Here is a 17,637-nt window from a genome sequence, read left to right on the forward strand (position 1 = left end):
ATTTAATTCTGAATATGTCTTACCTGAATATGTATCGCATACAAGTCTTTATAGTTAGTTATGACCTCGCGGATAAATTGGTGGATGGATATCCAGCATTACTGCTGCAACGAAGTAAAAACTTCAGCAACAGTTTAATTCATGTGGTTCTGAAAATAATTTTATTTCACAGAAAAAAATGAAGTCTTTAAATTTACAAGCGTAGAGATAATGTACATTACACAGCTACTTCTCTTTATCAAAACCCATTTTAGCATAGACATGACAGACTGCATGATTCCTCCCCCACGAGACATTCTTCCTTTATCAGTCTTCCACCTTGCATTCTTCAGTCTGCAGTGATCAACATGTTCCAAAGTCTCAAACACAGCACCGGTGCTCAGTCGAAGTAGTCCTCTATGTCGATGTTGGGGTTGAGCAGCTCCTCTCCGTACGGCGTCAGATCCATCTGGTTGAGGATCAGGTTTTCAAAAGTCTCCTCCAGGTCCGTTTCCCCGATCAGCACGGCTCCCACCATCCTCCCTCTGCTGAGAACCACCTGGAATGAAAATGGAGGACTAATCTGAGTGAAAATCAATTTAAATGAGATATTTTCTCCAGTCAGAGACAAAGTGCTTCGGGTCACATGAGGACAGATGCATATCTCCACAATTTCTACTAATGTTCAGCTGTTCATATGTTTTGCATAGAGCCCAATTGATATAAATCGGCCGATATTGGCCAACATCACAAATCTAATGGTATCGGCGAGTAAGTTGGCCAATATACAACATTTCTTAACAGAACATAATGCAGAAAAAGATGCTTGGGGTTAACTAGAAATTGCTCTATCTGTGTCTTTTTTTTTTTTTATAGTTATTTAAAATGATTAAGTTCCCAATGAAGTTTAATATTTCAGTGTACTGATGTCAGTGTTGATGATTAACTGTAAAATATCCTGACTCCATTAATATCTTTGTCACAAGTGTCAGAAATGATTGATAATCACATTTTAGGATCATTGCGAAAAATCTGTGTTTGTATATAGTGTACATACAGAAGAAACATTAGCAGATATGTTAATGTTGACATTTTTGCACTCCCTAATATCTGCATAGGCATCGGCCCCAAAAACATCGAGTATCAGTCAGTCAGGCTCTACTTTAAGACTTCCATTGTTCCCAACTCAAAATTAGCATTGTATGTACATATAAATAGCTCGTTCATTGCAGCACTAATCACATTACATATTTTCCAGATGCCACCGGTGATAAAACAAATACCTAACAACATCCAAACAACACTAGATTTTCACATAGTTCACAGGAGGGGAAGGATTCTTACAAATCTGTGTGCAGAATATGAAATACTCATTTTATTTGACTTTATTTGCCAAATAGACAAGTTCAAATAAAGATTGAGCTGTACAAAGAGTATTATCACATCATTTTTCTCTTTGGTGTCACCTTCACATACTCCTGGCCTTTGGTGCAGCGGAGCAGCAGCTCCTGATCGGACCCCAGACCCTGCCCATTAAACTTTCCCAGCAGGACCACCTGTTTGAATAAGGAGAAAGGAGGAAGGTGTTTAAACACACACTATGAACGGGCCTCCAGGCACAGAGACGAGAACACTGTGAGATGACCTTGATGGGTCATGACAGTCATGAACAACGGTCATAATTTGCATCGTAGATGATTAACATCTTGGTTATGATTTGATGCAATGTAATTTCAGTAACTCTGCTGCACGGCAGTAAAAAGTTGTTCACCTTGTAGTTGAAGAATTTGGTGATATGCGAGAAGAGCTCGAAGCAGAAGTCCAGCTCGATTGGTGCCGACAGGACGTGTGCCGCCATGCAGCGACCTGCGTACCAGCCCATCTGACGGGCCTGCGTCCACAAACGCATCTGTACACAACACACACACACACACACACACGCGCACGCACACGCACGCACACACACACACACACACACACACACAGAGTATGAGATTCAAAAATATGTTACAGAGGAAATATAACACTATTTAAAGCTTTTCAGCTTCAGTAGAGACTCGTCTAACTCTGTGTTAGTGGAGCAGGAAAATATATGCAATGTTCAGTCTTGTCTTTCTTTTCAGTGAAAGCTTTCAAGCACTTTGGTGTAATTAGTTTGAGTCTGAGCTGCAGAGAGACGATGATTTGATGATGAGTCCAGGTTTTGCTGAAAGAACCAAAATAGCAATAAATTGCTTGACAATTTAGTCAGAAGACAAATAAATCTGGCAGTACAGATTATGTTGTCCTAACATAGAGTTCCTGAACGTTTCAGGCCAAAATCTCCCAAGTACCACTTCCCATCACAGATACCATAATTTTATATCCAAAATATCCAATTCGCTGATTTAACCAGGCAAAAACCTCAAAAAGGCTAAATAAAAGCAACATGAGGCTCCTTTTCATAAGACCACTCACAAAAATCACTGAAACTCAACAGAGTGAGGCACGAAGAAACAGCTGTTTGCAGCTCTCGGTCCCTTTCGCTCTCTTTGAGAGTACATTGACGTCTTTTCACTCTATTGCTAAAAGTGGTGCCACTTAGTCACTCCTTCGCCGTCTCCTCTTCAGCATTAAAAGGATCATTTGACCTGTCAGGTCCAGCGCTGCCTCTCAACTGTGTTTTGAACCTTGAAGTAATTTCAAAATTCTACTTATTCCTAAAAATAGTGTCTGAGTAGTTTGATTGTGTCAAGTTAACGTCAGCGCTATGTTATGTTGGATGTGATGTGACATCACCCAACATGGCTAAGCTACAGACTATAAATACAAATTTACTTATTCTCCCAGTCTGAAAAGTGAAGCCAATGCTCAAGTGCCTTAAAGTGCAAATCCACTGAGGGCCACTAGGGGCGGGCTTTAAATAGCCTCTGGCTCTAATAGACTCCCATTCAAAAAGCATCAACTTTAAAAGCCTCAACGCAGTTCACAAACCAACAGGTGACGTCATGTTGGGTTAAGTACAGGAAAATTTGATTTCTAAAACATTTAAATGACTCACAAGTAGTTATTTAAATAATTGTAGTGTGATGTTTATATGTAATACAGTAACTGTTTGTTATAAACTAAAATTAAATGACTTTTTTTTATTCTTAGGCCAGTTGTAGTGTAATTGTTAGGCATGACTGTAAGGCTCTCGTGTACCATTGAGGGATCACTGGTCTACTATATAGGACAACCGAAATGAAAATAAAAAATAAATAAAAACGGCATATTATGAAGATTAATAGAACATTTTGTTAGTTACTTTACCTGCTGCCACAGCAGGCTGTGTTCCCAGCATGCAGTGCACACGTCTCCTGCGGCGTACACATCTGACTCCGATGTCATCATATGATCATCGACTCGCAGGCCGCCATCTTCTGCCACCGCAAACTAAAACCATACAACAGAAGGTGATGCTCAGCCTCATTAAGAAGCAACATACAGTATGATTTAATCTTTTCTGTTCACAAAGGGACATGATGAAGCGCTGCTGGAGATACGGTCATTTTCCACAGGCTTCAAACCAAAGCAATAAAAGCCCATCCATCCTTAATTAACATCTAGAGGCATTAAAACCACTTTACCACTTAAAAAGGTCAATAAGATGCAGTGTTAGCCTGGTTAAAACCATCATTTGTTCTTTATCTACATTTGACAAAAGCACTTTATGTGCTTAATAATTGGAACGGTCATATCTTCTGCCCCACAATGGGGAAATTCATGGCATCGCATGCAACTCCTGATGTCACAGTCATGAAAGAAAATCAACAACTTTGGGTGAAATCTGACATGGCACTGGCACATCTTGATGACAGCCGGTCAGTCATGTGACCGTATGGCGAATGACACATTTAACGCATTTAACACTAATGCAAAACAACAATGTTCCCAAAGCCTGAAGATCCCCCGAAGCACTGGCAGATTTCCTAATAAATTCTACTCTGCATATGGATGAGGTTTTCTTACAGTGTTGCCGTGGAGAAATGGCTCCGTGTTTGGCACGACACCGGTGGCGCTCACAACTAAATCACAGCCAAATGTCTTGCCGTTGGACAGCTGGATGTACACTGGCCAGGATCCTGCTGGGACAGAAGAAAAGCTTGAGGAATGAGAGAGCAGAGAGGATAAAAAAAAAAAAAAAAAAAAAAAAAAAAACAGGAGCAAGAAAAGGATGTGATAAGAGGACAACTCTTAGCAGCAAATCTAGTTCTCACCACTTTCTGGTCTGAGTGTTTGCTGTGGGGAATAGAAAAGCTCCTCAGAGGTGAAGATCTTTTCCACTTCACACTGGTATTCGACTGAAACTCTGCGGGACACCTGAGCACACACCAGCAAAGCCAAGAGACATATTGGAGCAGAAACACAGGGTAACATAACAGGTGGTCAAAAATGATTATTTGCTTTCAATATTTCCCACAGAAACAGATTTCTCAAGCTGACCTCCATGTTAAAAGGTTCATTGTGTAGGATGTATGCAGCCCGGCTCCACCCATCTATTGCTCACAATGTTCATTTTCACATTAAAGACGGACCACTCAGCGACCAGTGTGATGACATTGAATCAAGCTTTTTGTTTTGAAATGTAGCTCCAACAATGGCGGCAGTGGTAGAGCTGGATGAAGCGATATGAACAGTTGTCGACTGGCAAATATCAAGGAACTGAGGGCAGAAAAAGATCAATGACTAACACCTGAAAAAAAAAGAAATAAGTAACTGAAATGTCTGTTCACAACTTGGTGAATTTTGGCGCACAACATACGTCATATGGTGGTCAATGCCAAAGGGTTAAAGGCTGATCCAACAGTTCAAAGTTATCCCAAGATCTACAACCTGTAGGATGCAACGACTGGAAACGATCCCTGATGGAGCGTGACCAGACTCTTATATTCATGAAGTGAATGTGGGCCTGATAATAGCAAGTGTCAACCTCCAGGGCTGAAACATGAAGCCACTGTTGAACTACCAAAACCTCTGTGTTAAAATAGAAAAAAGAAAAGAAATAAACATGTTTACAGCCTGGTAGAAAAGCGATGGCAGGAGATACCTAGAACTGAGCTTCAACACCACTTTTCCAGGAAACCTATTGGTGATATCAGAGACAACATACATTTTTATCTTTGGGTAATACTAGGCTAGGTTTCTAAAGCAGGAAATGGAAGCAGAAATTGGCAGAAATGAAATATGATAATGATAATTATGTTTTCATTAGTGTAAAGTAGCTTTCTCTGGTCAGAGACAAAGTGCTTAGGGTCACATGAGGACAGATGTACATCTCCACAATTTCTACTAATGTTCAGCTGATCATATGTTTTTAATAGAGCACAGTTGATATATCGGCCGATAATGGCCAACATCACAAATCTTTAATTTTGTCAAAGTAGCTCTCAGAAGAAAAAAGTTTGGAGTCTCCAACAATCACTAAATCCGACACACTGCTCCTTTAAGGTAACTAACATTCACACACTGTCTCACCTGCTCTGCTCCTCGGAGAGCTATTCCTTCATGCCAGTCTGGACCCAGAGCACTACCAGGATCTGTAGGACCAGAACCGTGCCCTCTCGAGTTTCTCTCTGAGAATGGACAAGCACGCACATACATCTAATCCATGCCTGTATAAAAGGACAGAAGAGCATGGTGGTCCAGGAACAGATCCCTCTGTAAATACAAGCAGTAGAAGAGAAATTCCTTACCTGCTGTGAAGGTCTGTGAGGCTCCAGGTGCTGCTTCCTCCGTAGTGTAGCGAGGCCTCTTACACAGAGCGGCTGCCTCTGGTTTGTCGGCCTCGAGTGACGGGATGAGGAACTGCGCCGCTCCGGCATCAAAGAAGGTGTTTCCTATGGACTTGTCCTTCACAGCCCAGATCACCTCACAGCCCTCCACCTCATATCTAATCAATACACGTTAATTAAAACTGAATGGGTGAATGGACAGTGTGAATAACTAATCATTATGTCATGGTTGTGGGTTCTTACGGTGAGTAAAAACACATTTTCAGCAGTGGTTACAAAAGACTTACACTAATTCCAAAGCAATCCCTCCGTTTCCAACAACAACAATTCTCTTTGCTTTGGATAACCGCTTCTGAAACTCCTGAAACGCAAACAGAGGAAAAAACTGGTGGGCAGCAACATGTTTTGTAACCTCAAGCCAGGATTTTGACTGTCTGCTCGTAATTTACAGAACCTGACGGAAAATGGAAAAATGGAGCACAACATTAAACAAAATCAAAATACAATTCAAGTCTTTTCCTTTGGAGAAACCGCTTCTTGCTGGTGTAAGAAGATCTTAGTAGTTCTATCTCCTCAGGAAGTTTGGACCATTTGCTGACCAACAGCCATAAAAAAAAACAACAACATCCAGAAGCATTATTGGTTGTACCTGAGCGCTGTCTGTGTCCCGTATCCCCAGTACGTAAGGGTTGTCCGGGGTGAGGAGCTTGGGTCTGCCGCCGCTGCAGATACACAGCCTCTCATAACCAAAGACCCGACCATCTGCAGTCTCCACAGACTGAGGAACACAAAGCAGAATTCATCAGAAATGGCAATTAATATTAACACCAAACTTTATTTTTTCACCTTAGAATTTGGGAAATGGATGTCTTCATAAATTGTGGCTATGATTTTGGACATGAAGCATTTTTTGTTTTAATCTCTCTCTTGTTGCACTGAACTTAAAGCACATGATTAACCACATGTCCACAAGGTGGCGATAGCAGACAGATAACTGTCATCAGAAAGGTTTTGTTAATGCAGAAAATAACTGTTTGGACTTGGTTACAATTGTAATCAGTCAATGACTAATTAGGCATTAAAGCATGTATGAATGTTGTTGTTTCAGTTCTTACATATATTCTACATGCAGTATATAAGACAATAAGACAATTTCTTATCACGTCTAGATCAAATCAGATTCTGTCATTCTGTATAAAGACTGCATTTTACACAGACCATGACAATATATCAATTTCAATTTGACTCTGCAGAACAGCTTCTTACATGTGACTGTGTGTGAAGTAACTTGACAGCTGAGTGGATGACGGTCAAGTTGGGGAATTTCTCCTCCAGGACACTGGATGGTCGCTCCTCCACATCAAACTCCTCCAGCGTGTGAGACACCTGTCCAAGGAGGACAGCAGGAAGTTACACACTAACTGCATGTTGAGGGTTGGGAAATACAGATTGACATTTTTTTCCTCATTTTCTGACATTTTCAAAGTCCAAACACCTGATTGGTTATTTGAGAAAATAACCAACAACAGATGAATCTATGAAGGAAAGAACCATTAGTTGCTGCCCTAGATGTGTCTATTATAAAAGCACGTGGCATTTTGCTTTAATGTTGTAATTAGTTGCTGGGTCACAAAACACACGAGGACACACGCTTATAGAGTGAGAGCCAGATAAAAATAAAAATAAATCTAAACCACCACCACCATTGATCATCATCATCATTATCATCATCCTCCTCCTTGTGTCTGTCACCTGTTTGAAGTTGGTCACTGCCTTGATGTGCGGGCCTGCTGTAATCAGAGCCACGTCAGCTGACGGGATCTGGGATGACAGCTGTCAATCAAGATGAACATTTAAATTCAGCAGATCCACGACATGCATTATAGAAGTCAAGGCTTTGTCTTTAGGTCACGCGTGTAAAGTTGTCACTTCTCAGCCATTCACTTTCACCTGCTCGACGCATGTCACTCCTGCGATGCCGCCTCCAACAATCACAAACTGAAACGTTTTCTCCTTTTTATCTGCCATTCCTCTTAGACGCTGAGCTAGTAATTATTGTGATGGCTTGCTGGCGTTAGCGTACAAGAGAATGAACACTGACGTAACGTCACTTCCGTGTTTACAAGTAGCTACGGCAAGCAGCAGGACACTTTTTCCAAAACTCAACCGCCAGGACACGATTCATAAACAGGGACCAAAGTGCAATCCACGTGCGTTTTAAACAGCGATTACTATTAGAAGCAATCGGCAAGTGACAATACAGAAATGGAATAATGTTCCATTACAAGTAGAAGTCCAACTTAAATCAAAGTACAGAAGTATTAGCAGTAAAATGTAGTTAATGTATGAAAGTAAAAGTGCAGGTTTGGTCCCCCTTTTTGTAAGATGTCAGAAGACAAACAGGATGGAAACAACTGGTTTACATTTTAACAATGTGTTGTATTTGAAAAGCTCTAATATCATCTATTCTGTTAATCTAAACACGTGGTCTTTAAAAAAAAATTAATTACCAAAGGTTCTGCACGTTGTTTAGCTTCTTTACCATTTCTAAACAAACTGAGCCTCACTTGCGTTCATCTATCCAATGTCTGGCTGGAGAATTTCTCCACGTATCTGCAGTGCTAGATGAATTAAAATCACTTATTTCCTTTTATACTCACCGCTTATGCAATGCTATGATAAATCATGTTCTTATATCTTACTTTTATTACTCATATTTATAAAATGCATCATGTCAAAGACTTGTTTTTGTATTTGACAGTAACAAATCATTTTCACCCTGTTAAATTAATTTAATCCTATCTTTCAGGGGCTCTTGGTCTGTTTGTGCTATGCAAGTAAGGCAACAGTGTGCCAACTATGTCGGAATAAATAAATACTAAATGGCTGACGCAACATGTTATTTCTATTAATAGCTTGTTCATATGCACAAAACCCGAGTAACGTTTGACCATTTAAGGAAATAAAATTTCCAGCATCACAATCATTAATAATTTAGTTGATTAAATTGTTTAAATTCATCCCTGTATTACTGTAGACATGTAAATCAGTGCAGCAGTGAGCTGGTTATAGTCCTTAACATTTCGGGGGTATGGCATCCTTCTTGTTTATATTTTGATCACTGTTGTACCTTTTAATGTCAGAGATTAATGTGGTCACCGGGTCATGAATCAGATCTAAAATTCCATCAAAACATTCATCAGCCATCGTCCCTGCAGCGATAAACAACTCCCCGCCGGATAGCAGCTGAAGTACGGGCCCATTTGTGGTTTTACATGAAGTAATTGACAGATCTTGACTCGATCCCCATTTTCTGGCAACATTTGGCCGATAATGGCTGCATTGTTTTTGCATCCATCAGCAAAAGCCGGCACTTGTTCCGTTTTTGAAAAAGCTTTTATGCAGGTGTTAACCATGCATGGGAGTATTGATGTCAGTGTCTGAGATGATCGGGTCACTGGTAATCAAAGGCAGGTTAATGCTGTGCGTCATAATTCCCCTCTTGATTTTCATTACGTTACCCTGAGTGACCCCTGCAGGAAGTCAACACCTGACTATATGAAATGGATTATTGTGATCACAGTGTGTGCCATCATAAAGACGCTGTTTAGTAAGCACTGAGTGATTTTAATGGATGCAGCATTATGACACATTGATGACAAATTCTGGGTGCATTTTAGTCTGTGCAGCTCTTCATCACGTAACTGAAAACCTGCTGCTTTTAAAAATTAATCTAGATTTTGTTTTAAATATTTGATTCTGACTTTATTTGAATTCCCTAAATTGTCATTGTTGTGCATTTCACAGTGTTTTCACATTCTTATACCCTGCTTTTATTCTAATTCAACCAGTCAAAGGTAATTTTATCAATATGAAGAGTTGAATTAAGGGTACTCATAGTTTTATAACAATCTCTCATTATTGGTGCAAACACGAGGTTCTTTGCAGCAGTCAGCAGGTGGCAGCGTATAAATTAAAAGAGAAGAAAAGTGAAATTTTATTTCCTTCAGTTTGGAGCAAGAATGTAAGCAGAACTGACCCAGCACATCAGGTGAGGAGATACAAATCAGATCAAACTGTACAGTAAATTGAAATTATGAAATGCCTAAGTCTAGTTTGCATAAATGTTTTCTATTCATCCACTATCTATAGCTGTCTTGTGGAGCCTATCCCAGCTGACTATGGGCGACGCAGGGGGGGAAACCCTGGACACGTTGCCAGTCCATCATAGGGCCAACATACTACATAAAACCATATATAGTAATATACTGACGTGAAGGGCATTATAATTAGATAGCAATAGATAAAGGCTTACAACATTCACATATCTATAACATAAATGAAATATATATTTAATATTTATATACAGTATAATAGCTGAAACAAAATTATAATATAATATATTTCTGTGTTTAAAAAAAAAGTCAGTGCAGACAAAACAATTGGATGAACCTCTGATGTATCACATATGCAAACAAAAATATCACATATACAGTTTAAGATCCCATGAATCATTTCTTCTTTTTTTTTCTTTTTGTCAAAAGGTTCAATAAAAACCTCAATTAAAAAAAAAAAAGGGCTAGATTATAGGAACAAAACCACAAGTAAAATGTAATGCATGAAAATGTACTAGTTTAATAGACAGACATTGCTGAGAAGATTAAAACCACTTTTATATCTGTGAGATTAAAGCTGCAACTAGCAGCTGGTTATTATACTTTAAAGAGGAACGACATCTAGTCTGGTGATATCTAAAGGTTGTAAAATAGTTCCTAATTGTTTCCTCTTGTTTTGGTCCTCATGCTGAGCTAACTTCCTGCTGCCTCCAACTTCCAACCATTAGCTGTACAGACACGATAGTGGCATTCATCTTATCTCATCTCTCTCATCAAGAAAGCAAACAAAACTATTCTTCAAAAGGTCAAAGTTTTCTTTGGTTGTGGTCAGCTCAGGTAACATAAAATGGCATAAAAGTTGAGAATGGGTTTGGACCAGAATGAATGACAGTTGTTCTTAAAACATTTACAGTCGAATAGTTTTCACACCAAATGTTTCAACGACCTCAACGACCGCACTTACCGTGTAACTTGAAGAGGATCCATGTCTGAACCTTGTCCTCTCACTACTGGGGTCCCTTGAGGCTCCGTCCCAGGTCCCCTCCTCTTCTCTTTGTACACCAACTCTCTCAGCTCTGTCATTCACTCACATGTACCAATTGTACTTTCTTGATTCTTGTTGTTCTGGGTTTGTATAAGTACAATTTAACCCATACAATGAATGTTAATGTCTCACAGCTTAAATGTGGCTTAAAACACATGAAGATTTTACAAAATAAATTTTTAAAATTTTATTATGAAAACAACAGATAACATTTATTTCATACGGCTTTACATTTGTTTTCTTTTTATTTATTGTTGTATTAAGTTTTTTTTTTTTTTAAATACATTTAAACTTTCACATCATGCCATCGTGGAACAGCATCAAAAGAACCACAACACACAAAGTCAGGGGGAAATGCACACCGACTTAAAAGGTTTAAATTAAAGGCACTGTTTCTTAAAGTTTATAAAATAAACAAGAAAATTCAGATCATAATGATCATCATCATCATCATCAGTGTCATCTGTACCAACGTCATCCTCACGATCATTGTTACATAAGATGATTGGTTATATCATCGGAGCACTGAGAGTTTCCTCTGCTGGTACTAGAGAGGCAGGTAGCTGGGAGGCTGCAGTAGATCCCTCTTGCCGTAAGTGGCAGATCCCACGTTGGTCGGGATGTAGACGGTACCGATGGTGTTACTGGACCGAACCAGGAAGTCTGCTAGCCTTTGGGTGACGCAGGTGGCTGTGTTGCACTTCCTCTTCTGGATATGGTGACTGAGAGGGCGAAAGATAAGCACGGACATTTAGAAACATTACCAGCAATGCTCAGGGCTGGGATGTTTTTTCATATAATGAGGAGATAATACAGCCACTGATTTATGGGAGCGTCGTTACCTGTTCATAGCTGTGAGGCCCCTCCGTGGCCGTGTGCCCACGAGGTCGAGGAAGGGGTTGGAGATGAGGCCGGGAAGTAACCAGCCTTCGCCGTCTTGCAGAGCACTCTCCTGCTCACTGGTTGAGCTGGGACTGAAGTACCTGAATCATAGGGAGGGAAAAGGGCCAAAACGGTTTCACACTGATGATATCCTCTTCAAAACATCCTGAGAGCAAGGCGAGAAAGTGGCCACTTAGCCTCCCCACTTCTCCGAGTTGCACAATGAGGCACTTTCACCCAGATGAGCACAATTGGCTTCCACCTCCAGAGTTATACATCCGTGACCTGCCGGCCCGGACACAGAACATCACAGCCCTCTTTACAGCACTATTTCCATGATACTCAGCTGCTTCCTGCTGACCTCAGGTTAAACTCCTCTATTGGTTTCTGAGCTCTTAAACCAATAGTCAGGTAAGCTGCTATCTATCTTGATATGATCAAAATTTGAGTAAGGTGAGAGCGGCTACACTGAGTTTCTTGCTGATATTTAAACTCTGCAGCTCGTTGCTTTATGAACAGCAGACTTCTTACCTGTGACTCGGGGCAGCGGTGACACAGCGCAGCAACACAAGCAGCATGAGGAGAAGCACAGGCAACCTCAGGTGATACATAGTGTGAGGTGATTTCCTGGAGAAACATCAAAGTTTGATTTAATGGTTTGGAGAAGAAATCATTGAATGCTGTATTATTATTTTTTTATTTTAAGATGTGGTCAAAACAACAGAAACAGAGACACTTAAGTACATTATCAATGCATAACGTCTGGCTTGAACGCACAAAAAAAGACTAAAATATTAAACAAACAAAATTCTGATTATTTAAGGCAACGTTATAAGAAAAAACAAATAAAAGTAATGTTAATTCTGCACAATATATAATTAACCGACAGTAAATGTGCTCAATATTTCAGTGAGAGTGATTCACAACAAACCTCCAAACTTGAACCAGTCAAAGGCAAATGTTCTGATCATTCTCATAAATTCCCATTAGAGTAGTTTAAACATGAGGCACAGCTATGGCTGCAATTCATTCATATTTTCATAATTAATTAATCAGCTGCATAATTTTTAGAATCTTTAAGTCTGTAAAATGTACGAAAATTGTAAATGCTTATTTTATCCGAGCAGTAATGATGTTTACATATGACAAAGAAAAGAAACAAATCATCACACATCAGAAGGTGGAACTGGAGAATATTTGTCATTTTTGTGTGAAAATTCATATAAATTATTGATTGACTTTCAAAATAAAAGTCAGTTAACATCACATTCATTTTCACATTCCGTATGCAATGAGTTTATTTCCTGAACATATTCATATTACATTAGATTTAAGACACCCTTATATTTAATAGAAAATCCCAAACTTGTTCTGCATAATTTTCCTGTGATCCAGCCAGTCAATGTCCTTTTAGATCTGAAATTGTATTTACTCGAAGACATAAAAGAAAACATTAAAAGAGGTAGAAATTAAGTCAAATATTCCCCTCTGACACAAAAGAAAATTACACAAACTAACAACACTGTCCATTTCTTGTAGCACCCTATTCATCTACATTATATAAAAGTTAGCCTCAGACACATGAACAAAAGACACGCAAGCCTGAAGAGAGACAGACAGAGCACTTACTTTGTGTTGTGTTGTGCAGATCCCAGCCTGTAACTGGAGCAGTCCAACGTTTGTCAGACTGTCACACAAGCCGACTCCAACAGTTATAGGCTGTCCGCTCAAACCACTTGTGACATCAGCTCTCACCAAATATAGCCTTGCATTTTCATTTTACACAGGGGTGGGGGCGTTGGTTGGGTTGTGTGTGTGTTTGTGTGTGTGTTTGTGTGTGTGTGGCGGTGGTGGCGGGGGGGTGGGGTTGTTTGGTGGTAAAGTGGGTCTTATATATGTCATCACACTCAGCTCTGCCTTAACGGACACTATTAAACGCTCAAATACACAGAATTTTGATTTTTAACATTCACCACGCACGCATAGACAAACACACATATACACACACATCTCTGTACGTCACCATCCTCATCATCACCTTCGTCACCATTGGCATCAGCCGCCGTGATGGGACTGACCCGGCATAAACCCACACCAGGGAGATGAAGACTGTCAGAGTGGAAAGCTGTCTTCGTATTTACCTCGAGACACGTAGTGAAGTTTGGGGTCACCAAACTCTGGCCATAGTGCCTCCCACTGGGCTTCAACGACCATGAATAATGAATGTGAAAATGAATTCTCATCAATAATGAATGGTGTCTCATTATTTTGATGGGACATGTCACAAACAACAAAGCACTAATTAAAGAAGTAATGGTAAAATGTGTGAGTAACACTTAACAAGCACGTGACCTTTGAATCTGACGAGTAGAAAAGTGGATTAGTAATTAGATCCCTTAGGTTCCTAAAAAACTGGTCCCAAATATTAAGTAGTCAGCTGTAACTTTCAAAAAGCTTATTCATATTTTTAGATAACCAATAGATCAAATCATTATTGTGCTCATTTAAGGCCATTGTTTTGGTTTAACTATTTGCAAAAATGGACATAAATGGTCTCAAATGTGAAGCCAATGCGAAAATGCCTTTAAGTGCAATACCACTCAGGACCACTCGGGGCTGGCTCCGAAACAAACTCCAACTTCAATAGACTCCCATTCAAAAATTGTCAATTTCTTTCATGAAATGAAAAGACAATAAAAAATTTTCACAAGTCATTATGTCATATATTAAATTGCTACTCCTGATTCCCAATCCCATAATTATTATAATAGGACTGAATTTAGGATTGTGACCAAGTGGCAAATTCTGGGGCTGAAAAATGAAACCAATAACTGCAGTTCCTCAAATGGCCACTTGAAGCTGGCTCCAAAAATGAGTCTGTCCTCCTGTTAAAATGCCCAACTTTACAGCATAAATAAACATGTTTTCAGCCTTGTGTAAATAACTGTTTTGGACTCTCGAGTCAAATTGACAACTGTTGAATTATTATACAAGCCACCCATTTAAATCATATTAAGGTTTAAAGTTATGCATAATCAAGACTGGGGCTACTTTGAATGATAGGTGGGGGGGTGTCACAGTTGGGGAGCTGCCTGCAGGTTTCAGCAACCAGGCTTTTATCGGTCAACCGTTAGCTCCACCTGTGCACCACCATTTTTGAATTAGCCGGGACAAAAGCGGAGTCATGCACTGCCAAGATGGTGACAGCCAGCCAGAGCCACCCTGAACTGAGCTTTTAAAACATCATGGATAGTCCATTTTTTTATGGATGTCACTTGGGTTTTCTCCCAAATGGTCCAAAAAGCGAGTTAATGTAAGTTTAAGAAGTAACAGCTGAAGCAAACAACCCCACACAACAGTGATCTCTTTCTGATTGGTGCATGGAAATACATAACATCTTCTTTTTACAATTCCGTCCTGCCCACACTGATTGTTTTTGCTGTGAGGTGACAGTGCTAAAGACTACAAACTCATGCCGTAGAAACAGTGTGTTCAGTCTGTGCAGGACCCGAACACTGAAAGAAGGGACTTTAGCTCTTGGTTTCTGGCAAATCTTCAGCCGGAAGAATTCTCTGCTGCCCGCTAGCAGAAACAGAGCTTGGAATGGATTAAGTTGAAAATGACATACGGTAAGATCTGTGGGTACCACAGTGGAGAGAGAACTCGTAAAAATGTAATTATAAGAGAATGCAAGAAAAAAAAACACCGCACTGAATTTAAATTGATTACCACTGCCTTCACTTTCATAACAACACACAGCACGATTCTTAAAGTCGACGTTATTGTTTCTAATGATCCGTAAAGATCACCCCACCGTCTCGCTGGGGAGATGCCAGCACAGGCTGGAGACTGCTGGTAAGTGCTGGTGGTTTACACCGCAGCTTTGAGCTAACAGAGAAATAATGCCGTCCTAATGGACGTGTAACACCCCCAAACCCAGTGTGGTCCGATGAACACCTTCCTGAGTTTCCTGTAAGCGTCACAAGGAAATGTGCAGTAACAGCAGACAAAGACAGAGTAACAGGCTATTTTTCTGATCTTTCTACTGGATTATACAGTTTGCATGTGCAGCATGGGCTATTTCTGGAGTGACAGTCATATCTTGACTCTCTCCACTCTTCCCTGATGCTGATATTTGTTGTTTCCAGGCTGATTTCTGCAGATTAACACCGAATACGTCTTTATAAAACAGATTATGTCAAAGCCCGATAAAGCAATCGTATTGTTTTCATTGGCAAACGCAGATTGATAGAAAGGTTAACATGCATCTTGAAAAATAGGAAGGAAAGTGAGAGGAAAGGAAGAGGAGAGTATGTCAGTGACAAAGAAAGAAGAGTAGGTGGTTTATGTGGGATTTCAAGTCTAATTTTAAAGGTAGTCCAGGGAAACATGTCATGTCCCATGGATTACTTTAATATTTGTGAGGAGCCAGATGTTACAGAGGTGTCGGCTTGAATTCCTGTTCACATCACAGAAAGAAAGCCATTGATACCACAACTAACCTCTCACAAACTGAGTGAACCTCCACCATATTTGAAGGTATCAGAAATTTTTCTTTTTGCACTCCTCTTTCGTATTTTGAAGCAGCTTTGCACCTGTTTACATTAGCTGCAGATATTTGGGCTCTTTAGCTCCAATACACACACTCAATATGGGTTATTAGTATCACTGTGGCATTGAACATAAATGGATTCGAATGTCACCAGGGAGCGATTAGGACATAAGGAGCCAGTTCCAGCAGAGGTAATAGTGCTACGGCCCCTGGTAATGACTGTTGAGAGCATCCACACCTGCAGTGTTTGTAGTTAACTCCATAAATGTGTCCACTTTGCATGATTTAATACCTACACAGTATTGGAAGAAGGAAACTCCATGACCACATGGTCTGAGTAAGTCTATTCAATAAGAGAGGCTCAGTCACACACATACCCTATGGCCTGTGATGCATCCACAGACACAAATAAACAGTTAACGTCACTAACACCTACCTGTACTGGAAAAATAAATGGCAGGTTTGGGTGTTTAAATTAATTGCTTGGAAATGAATGACTCCTTGGCCGGGAAAGCGGAAGGTGTTTTGTTTTGTTGTTTTGCACGAAAAATAATGGGTTTCCCTCTAGCACAAATCTCTTTATCATAAAACAGTCTTATACTGCACATACAATGAGGCCTCTATAGTGGGTGCTCTTATTCCGTCTTTAAAAGCTTTTAAAGTTGTGTTCACTGGAGTCCACATCATTTTAATAAGAAATAATGGCAAAATAAAACTCATACATTATTTTCTGATATTTGCAAATAAAGTGAAATATGAACGAAGTATGGCATGTTTGCTTTTAGCTAAACTTAAAGCTGTACTAAGATATCTTTATACTAACAGTTGATTAAAGACCCTGTGTGATGTGGAGGGGCAGCGATTAGGACCCAAACCACTGAGAATCATTACCTCACACTGCATTTGATCTCCGCTGTACAGAGCTTTAATGCTTATTTGAGCTAGTTTTACAGTCCACAACTTTACTGCTTTACTTCCCCTTTGACTGTTATCAGACCAGTGAGTAGGAAGTTCACACAGCTGTCCCAAATATGTTGCCTCGTGCCAGGGGCCTAATAAACCTGCTGCCACGTTCAGGCAAAATCAGCAACATACCTATATAACCAGAAGACAGTACCAGCTACAGGCCCACCAAACCTTCATCGTCACTCGTAACAATGATAAACACATGGTTGCGACATAATTGCGGTTTGGTTAGGTTTAAGAAAAGTACTTGGTTAGACAGAGGAAAAGACCATGGTTTGTGTTGCGATAAGGACATTACTTGCGTAAGTTACGTTACATACATTGTGTAAGTAAAATACGCACGTT

The 17,637-nt window shown here is 39.9% G+C and overlaps 2 protein-coding genes across 3 annotated transcripts; both read right to left on the reverse strand.

Annotated features, from left to right (window-relative positions):
- Positions 1-142: 142 nt before the first annotated feature.
- pyroxd1 (pyridine nucleotide-disulphide oxidoreductase domain 1) lies at positions 143-7,814 on the reverse strand. 2 transcript variants are annotated; one of them, XM_069156653.1, is made up of 13 exons: positions 7,683-7,814; positions 7,485-7,565; positions 6,999-7,118; positions 6,382-6,510; positions 6,020-6,093; positions 5,694-5,890; positions 5,476-5,573; positions 4,218-4,320; positions 3,970-4,082; positions 3,271-3,393; positions 1,751-1,888; positions 1,446-1,535; positions 143-538 (listed from the first exon to the last, which is right to left on the reverse strand). In XM_069156653.1, the coding sequence occupies exons 1-13, from the start codon at positions 7,758-7,760 to the stop codon at positions 380-382; spliced, it is 1,503 nt and encodes a 500-aa protein (XP_069012754.1). In that variant the 5' UTR covers positions 7,761-7,814; the 3' UTR covers positions 143-379. The 2 variants fall into 2 exon arrangements, with proteins under 2 accessions (XP_069012754.1, XP_069012753.1); XM_069156652.1 differs by having other exon boundaries at positions 3,970-4,085.
- Positions 7,815-11,120: 3,306 nt separating this feature from the next.
- Positions 11,121-13,450, reverse strand: LOC138202703 (calcitonin gene-related peptide 2). The gene is made up of 4 exons (XM_069156960.1): positions 13,404-13,450; positions 12,306-12,401; positions 11,735-11,875; positions 11,121-11,614 (listed from the first exon to the last, which is right to left on the reverse strand). The coding sequence occupies exons 2-4, from the start codon at positions 12,383-12,385 to the stop codon at positions 11,440-11,442; spliced, it is 396 nt and encodes a 131-aa protein (XP_069013061.1). The 5' UTR covers positions 12,386-12,401; positions 13,404-13,450; the 3' UTR covers positions 11,121-11,439.
- Between the last annotated feature and the right edge of the window lie 4,187 nt (positions 13,451-17,637).

This window comes from Embiotoca jacksoni, unplaced genomic scaffold, assembly GCF_022577435.1.
Source record: "Embiotoca jacksoni isolate LCO1_2020_lvr unplaced genomic scaffold, fEmbJac1.0.p SCAF_21, whole genome shotgun sequence".
NCBI classification, from domain to species: Eukaryota; Metazoa; Chordata; class Actinopteri; family Embiotocidae; genus Embiotoca; species Embiotoca jacksoni.

Coding starts and splice junctions, on each gene's coding strand:
- LOC138202703 (XM_069156960.1), bottom strand. CDS start 12,385: ATGTATCACCTGAGGTTGCCTGTGCTTCTCCTCATGCTGCTTGTGTTG. Junction 11,876..12,305: donor ACCGCTGCCCCGAGTCACAG/GTAAGAAGTCTG, acceptor CCTATGATTCAG/GTACTTCAGTCCCAGCTCAA. Junction 11,615..11,734: donor GGCCTCACAGCTATGAACAG/GTAACGACGCTC, acceptor TCGCCCTCTCAG/TCACCATATCCAGAAGAGGA.
- pyroxd1 (XM_069156652.1), bottom strand. CDS start 7,760: ATGGCAGATAAAAAGGAGAAAACGTTTCAGTTTGTGATTGTTGGAGGC. Junction 7,119..7,484: donor CAGTGACCAACTTCAAACAG/GTGACAGACACA, acceptor CTCCTTGGACAG/GTGTCTCACACGCTGGAGGA. Junction 6,511..6,998: donor TACTTCACACACAGTCACAT/GTAAGAAGCTGT, acceptor TGTGTTCCTCAG/TCTGTGGAGACTGCAGATGG.